Source organism: Ursus maritimus, unplaced genomic scaffold (assembly GCF_017311325.1).
Source record: "Ursus maritimus isolate PB19 unplaced genomic scaffold, ASM1731132v1 scaffold_17, whole genome shotgun sequence".
In the NCBI taxonomy this organism is placed as follows: domain Eukaryota; kingdom Metazoa; phylum Chordata; class Mammalia; order Carnivora; family Ursidae; genus Ursus; species Ursus maritimus.
This window is the reverse complement of record NW_024424119.1, coordinates 58,527,542-58,534,646: the sequence shown is the minus strand read 5'-3', so window position 1 is coordinate 58,534,646 and position 7,105 is coordinate 58,527,542. Positions and strand designations below refer to the sequence as shown.

At 61.8% G+C, this 7,105-nt stretch overlaps 1 protein-coding gene across 1 annotated transcript; it reads right to left on the bottom strand.

Moving 5' to 3' along the window:
- Positions 1 to 2,935: 2,935 nt before the first annotated feature.
- On the bottom strand, positions 2,936 to 6,141 carry LOC121103030 (lipocalin). Its single transcript, XM_040631362.1, is given in 5 exon segments — positions 2,936 to 3,120; positions 4,082 to 4,190; positions 4,371 to 4,470; positions 5,275 to 5,408; positions 6,031 to 6,141. Coding segments are annotated over 5 exon segments (639 nt in total).
- Between the last annotated feature and the right edge of the window lie 964 nt (positions 6,142 to 7,105).

Here is a 7,105-nt window from a genome sequence, read left to right as displayed (position 1 = left end):
ACTTCCTGGAAGGGGTTCTAACATTCTCTTTTTAACAAAATCATGGGGTCAGACGGAAAGCCCTGAGTTCCTTGGCTTCTTCGGGATGAGGACAGGTGAATGTGTTGATGTCTAGAATTTCAGGTCCATGATCAAGTCTGTCCAGAGGACATGAAAGCCGGGTCCCCCCAGAACGGCCTCCATATCCATCCCTCTGAACAAAAGCACGCTTCCCCACACGGCAGGCGCTAACCGAGCTCTAAAAATAAATTTAATTTCGCCAACCTGATAAGTAAAAATAGCATCTCTTTTTCGGGGATTCTTTGTGAGGCCAAACCCCCTCTTCGGCTGTAATGATCGGCTGTCTGATTTGTGGTCGTACAAATGATCGGTTCCCGTGTTTTGTTCACTTTTCTCACATTGGGTTCCTTTCTCATGAACTTTGATGGATAGCTTCAGAGATGTGATGTGAGCCCTCTATCAAGCTTCTTGACGATATTAATTTCAGGTTTGGGTTTCAATGTTGGTGACAATGTTTTTGATGCACTGAAAACATTACTACCATCTTTTCCCCTGATATTTGTGTCCATAGAGTAGGGTCCCATCTCTGAGTTACAGACAGTGCAGACCTTTCGAGGTTTTGTGTTTATTCAGATCCGTCAGGAAGGAATTTGAAGATAATGCAAAGAGTGAGATATCTAACCTTATTTTTTCCTCCACATCTCTTGCCATCTCCCCCAACACTTTTTATTGAATAAGTCATGCCCTTCAGGATGGGCCGTTTGTATACTGCATTGTTACTATACCGCTAGCGTTCATGCCTTGACTCTGTTCACGCATCGTTCTTTCTGTCCCTGAGGGAATCCCTCCCAACTGCAATCGCTGTCGGTTCCTACTCGTTACAACAGAACGGTATCCGTGCGACTCCTCTCTGAAACATTTCATAACTTTTGTTCTTTCTTGTGGATTCTAGATTCAGGTTTGTGGTTTGGGGTAAAGATCCCACTGGAATATTGTTTCTTAAAGATGTTATTTATTTGCTTGATAGAGCGCACAAGCAGGGGGAGAGGCAGAGGGAGACGCAGGGTCCCCGCTGAGCAGGGATCCTGACTCAGGGACTCGAGCCCAGGACGCTGAGATCATGACCTGAGCCCAAGGCAGACCTGAGCCACCCAGGCACCCCACCCCCCCAACTGAAATATTGACTGAATTGCTTGGATGGACAGGTTAACTTGAGGGTTATTAAATATTTATGATATTGAACAATAGGCAGGACTACCCATATCCAGTTAAGTCATTTTTTTTCACTGTCCCAGGGTAAGGGCTTGGAAATTTTTTTTTCCATATAAATTCTGCAGATTTCTTGCTAAATGTCTGAGCATTACTTTCTCATTGTACCATGTCCATTCCATTTCTCCAATTTGGGCTTCCTGGTTCACAGGAAAGCATCGTGCTTGAGCACCTGCTCGTCTCCGGCGTCTGAGTGAGCCGCAGGGAGACATCCGCAAGGAGCCAACTGGTTCGTCACAGCGCTGACCTCGCGCAGCCTTCCGGGGGGGTGTGGCCTCCCGGGAGGCCTTGCCTTTGCCGGGGCGTTGCTGGGGCAGGATCAGGTCATACCTGTCTCCGGCATTTCCGGACGGTGAGTATGGAGGCCCTCGCCCAGTTTCTGGAGAGCCTGCCCTTCGGTGGGTGGTCCCTGGCTGCCCCGGGCAGAGCAGCGCCGTCGGTCCAGGCACTGCCCTGGTGGCACCCTTGACTTTCAGGAGAGGGCGCTGGCCTGTCCCAGCTCCCCTGCGTGCAGGTGCGCGGGCCTGTTTCCCTGGCTGTCCCGGGGAGAGCGTGGACAGGTGCTGTGCACACTCAGCACTCTCCGACCTGGCCGGGCACGTGCGGCTCGGCTCCCGGGCCCAGCGCACCTCTCTGGAGCTGTCCCAGAGCAGGACCCAGGTGGAAGCAGGTCAGACGAGTGCCGGCCCAGCCCCTAGCGGGGTTGAGCCCCCGAAGACTCCCCGGGTGGGCCCCCTGCCATACTGCAGTGCTGCGTTCAACGTGGCCCAGAGCTCTGGGGGCTGCCTGTCCCCTCCTGGCCACTCAGAGCGTTCTCACGCCCCCGGGCCCTGCTGGGAGAGGCCAGGAAGGGGACGAGCAGGGGGCCGGGCTCAGGCTTGGGGGCTGCCTCAGGAGGCCGAGGGATTGGGAGGCACCGGGGCAAGCAAGGCAGGTGGAGGGGAGGGAGGCAAGGGCAGGGGTCAGGAGGACCGGGCACGAAGTCTCCAGCGGCCCTGACCTAGGCTTCGGCTGGGGGGCACCGGGCTGTGGAGGGGAGAGAACAAGATGAGGATTCCAAGGCTTCGTCCATTCCCTTTGAAACCAACCAAACCCAGCGTGCAGCCGGCGTCCCTCACTGGGGAGCTGCTTGCCTTCTGCCGTCCAGCACCCATGGGCGGCCACGTCCTGCCATGGCCCCCCCGCCCTCGCTTTGACCCAGACTCCACCACCCCGCCCACCCCTCTGTTTGCTCCCCTTGCCGCCAGGGGCTGGTGACCCTGCAGAACAGCCATGCTCCCCTGCTCCGGGCTCCGTTTCCCCTGACAAATCAGGGACAGGCCTGTGGTGACCCCGTGTGACCCGTGCGAGGGCTGGAGGGTGTGTCGGTCTTGTTCTCCATGCTTCCCACCCCCGAACAGCCCGGCCTGGGTGTGTGTTGATGGACTGAATGGTGCACAGGGAAGGGGTGTGGGGCGAGAGGCTCCACTTTGCGGCCTTGGCCTTGTTTCCAAGCCTCTCTGACCCCAGCGTCTGAATCCGCCGAATGGAGACGGGTGTTGTGCCCAGGTCACTCTGTTCCAGGGGCTTCGTGCCATCTGGCAGGCGAGGCTCCCAGCACCGGCCCGACCACATGGGGGCCCCGGGGAGGCTGGCCGTGTTTTCAACTGCTCTGGTCTTGTGCCTGTTACTGCCATGGGGGTTCCAGGCCCGGCAGACGGGGCCCCAGCGCGGCGGCCTGGGCTCGGGGGCAGGTGTCCCGAGGGCCGTGCTTACCGTTGAGGTTGAAGACGGGGGCTTTCTGCAGCTGGAATCTGGCAACGTACTCAAGGTACTTCCCCAGCCACGTGGGGTCCCCGAGCATTCTTCTGGCTGAAATCAGAGGGGCCGAGAGTCCACAGGCCCTGTCTTGTCTCTGAGCGCCCCCTCCTCCTGCCAGCCCGAGCCCCGCCGCTGACTGGCTGCTGCCTGCGGCCTCAGCCCTGGGCCCCCTCCCTCCTCGTCTCCCCTGAGAGCAGGTCCACCCTGGGCAGCCTAGGCACAGCGCTAAGGGGGGCGTCAGGCCCCAGCCCCTCTGGGGAGGAGGACCCCCTTCACACCGCAGCCTGCTGCCTGCATGACCTGGCCAGCCTGGGACACCCCCCACCACCCATCTAGTCCTCTGGATAAGGTGCTCCCACCCCACCCCTCCCCCGTCTGGCCCAGCCCACCCTCCACACCCTCCCCCGTGCCCCGCCCAGTTCTTCTCCACGTGGTACTTCCACTGTCTGAGGCCTGATGTGACTCCGTTCCTTTAGGATCATTGACTGTCTCCCCGGTGAAGACGGGAGGGTTTCTGTTCTAGCGGAGTGTCCCCGCTCCCAGGACACACACAGAGGCACACGCGCACACACATGGACACACACACGTGCACACGCACGCATGCACACGTGAACACACACGGACACACACAAGTGCACACGCACACACACGCACACGTGAACACACATGCACACACGTGCACGTGAACACACACAAGTGCACACGCACACACGCACGCACACGCACACACGCACACACGCACACGTGAACACACACATGGACACGCACGCACGCACACGCATGCACACACACGCACATGCACACGCTGCAGGCCGGTCAGCTGAATGAGCTCCTGAGGGACCGAGCGGTCAGGTGCAGGGATGCCCGACCTGAGGGGCGCCCAGGGGGGAAGCACCCACTGGGGTGCAGCTCTGAGCAGTCCCGGCGGGCACCAGCGCCCCCAGAACAGCAGGCCCTAAGCTCAGGTCTTGGGCAGACGCCCCGGCCAGCGTCGGGGAGAGCCGCCACCTACCCAGCAGGGCCCACAGGCTGGTGACCTCGCTGGCGTCCTCCAGGCGGACGTAGAGGATGAGATTGCTGTAGTCCGTGCTGACGAAGCGGACGTGCATGCTGGCGCCTCCCTGCACTGTGGGAGACCCCAGCCCGGGACAGGTGACGCGTCTCTCCTCTGCCCGCGCCCCTCGCAGGCACACCCCCTGGACAGTGCAGAACACCGGGAGGATGTCTCCCTCCAGCACCGGCACTTCCCCCACGGCCCTGGTTCGGGGCATCGAGCGTCCACCTCCCCTCCAGCACAGCACCCAGGCCAGAGGGCTCGGCTACTCATGGGAGCCTTGGAACTGGCCTTGGAGCCCGGTTGGGTGGACGGTGACGTTCATTCCTTTGCACACCCCCTCTCCTCTGGGAAAAGAGGAGGGGGCATTCGGTGGTCACGGCCTCTCCCTGTCTCCCGGCCCCCGGGGACATTGGAGGTGCCCTGGCTGAGGTCCCTGGTGTCTGCCTGAGTCTCTCGGCTCCCTGGGCTCCTGAGGTCATCCAATTGGGGGACAGGGCTAGAGGGCAGGTGTGAGGAGCCAGGGACTTCCTTGTTGCTGGAATGGAGCCAAACCTCCCGGAGGGATTGGGTCCCGGTCTGTCCTTGGTTTGGGGCTGCAGGTCTCTGGGTGGGGCACTGGGTCCTCGCTCTCCCCAGTCACCTGGGCTCCACACATAGGCCACGACTTTTTGGCCCCTGCCCCGGGGTCTTCAGTTTCTCTGCTGGGGTGGCTGGGGGTGGACTGGGTGCCAACAGACCCTGGGACCGCACGGCCCTCGGGGTGGTGTCTGTGGCCGAGCACAGGCAAGGCTGTGGCTCTGACTGAGGGTCCTCAAGGCCACGGGTGCAGGACTGTTGTAAGTATCGCTGCAATCAGCACAGCGCGTCATCACCATAGACCTTCCTGGTCAACTGACCAGTGCGAGGCGCAGCCCTGCTCGGGCTTCTCCAGCTTACTCGGTGGGAGGGACGGGCTGTGTGTGTGGCTCTCCCCCGGCCCCTCGTTGTAAAGCTTCGGGGCTTCTGAGGTTCAAGCTTACACCTCTCGGGAGCGTCTCGAGCCTGCAGCTTAGTGCCGTGTGTCCCTCTGGTTCTTACTACTGGTCACTGTCCCTTGGGGGGCCTCTGAGCAGGAGCACCCCGCGAGGGGCTGCAGAGGTCATGCTTACGTCCAGAACAAGACGAACTCCATGTCCTCGTCCCGGGTCCAGATGGAATGGAGGCCAAGCCTCAGGGGATCGGCTGGGGAGACCAGGTGGGCACGGCTGGTCGCCAGCTGGACGGTCAGCCAGCGTCCGTCCACCTGCAGGGTTCAGGGTGCGGAGGGGTGGAGGGTCCCGGGCTGTGTGGCTCCTGGAGCCTCCAGTCTTGGCTCTCAGGCCCCAGCACGGCCAGCGCTGAGCGCTGCCAGGGGACGTCAGGGGCCGGCGGGGGTCCTGGAGGGGGGACAGGTGGCCCGTTCCTTGCTGTAAGTGTCCTTCGTTGTCAGGCTGACCTCTGTCTCCCCCAGTCCCGTTCTTGCTGCCTCTCCCTTCCCCACTTCCTTCAGCTCCTCCCGCATCTGGTCCAAACACTGTCCCCTGCTGGGTTCCGGATGCCCTGGCCAGGTCTGGGGAGGGGTGAGGGACGCCCTGGACCACCACCGAGTCCCGGGGTTGCTCCAGCCATGCTCCCCACAGTGATGGGTGACGGGCAGGTGGGTCAGACAGGGCAGGGGGGACGCTGGGCCCCTCCCTGCCCCCAGGGCTGGGCAGGAGTACGAAGACCCCTGTTCCTGCCTGGGCTGGGCAGAGGCTGATCCTGGGCCCAGAACGCCCCTCCCCTGCTCTCTCTCGGGTCCTGCTTCTGGAGGCTGCCACCCCCAACACTGGGCACCCACCGCCGCATCCCAGGGCTGAGCCTGGGACCCGACCCAGCTCCATTACCTTGTGGGCATTAAACCCTGGCTGTACTGGCACCTCTTCTAGAGTCTTCTGGGCACTGGCCAGGCCCAGGCTGAGGGTCAGCAGCAGGAGAGGCCCTCTCTGCAGGGCCATGACGGCAGGGCCCAGGGGGAGGAGAGGCCGGGCAGCCGGGTCCCTTCTTCGTGGGCGTCCTCCAGAGGCTCCGAGTCTGAAACGCTGCTCCGGCCAACCCCGCTGTCCCCACCAGTCTCCCTGAGAGTCCAGAATTATTCCCACAGGAAGAACGCGGCCTCCCCGACACCTCCCTTGTCTCTGAAGGATGGGAAGGGTGTCATTTGGTCTTGGGGGCGGGTGCTGTCGGGGCAGTCTGGCCACATTGCTGGCTGTCCTGGAGGCGTCCCCACACCCCGGGGGCTCAGCTCCCTGCTGGTGCTCCTCCTGGGGGCATCCATCCTCTGTCTGAGCCAGGACCACTCTCCCCTCTCCCCCTTCCACCGTCTTGGGAGCTGTGGTGGGAAGGGAAGCCGGGAGGGCACACAAACTCTCTGGGTGGCGCTTGGCACCTTGGCATGAAACCAGGGCCACGTGTGGCTCGTTCATATTTCCTGCAAGCATCTCTCACACCCTCTCCAACCGTGGCCACTCAGACCTGACTCCAGCACCCCTGCTGCCCACCACCCTCTCCCGGGGCCGTCTGAGCTGCGTGAGCCTACTGGCTGGGGTGCAGAGGAGAGCCTGGAGCAGAAGCAGGGTTTATGCAGGGGGAAGGGACAGGGAGGTCAGGACAACCATGGGGAGGAGGAAGGGGGCAGGGAGGTCAGAACAGCCATGGGGAGCGGGGACAGGGAGGTCAGGACAGCCATGGGGAGGGGGGACAGGGAGGTCAGGACAGCCATGGAGAGGAGGAAGGGCGGCAGGAAGGTCAGGACACTCCAGATGTGGGCACGTGGGGACAAGACACTGTCCCTGGGGTCACACCTCTGGGGATCTGAGCAAGCAGCCCAGCAGGGAGCCTCCCCTCCATGTGTCAGGGAACACTTGGCTCCCATGTCAGGGGTCCTTCGGGCATTTTCCTGTCCCCTCGTCCTGGGTCCTG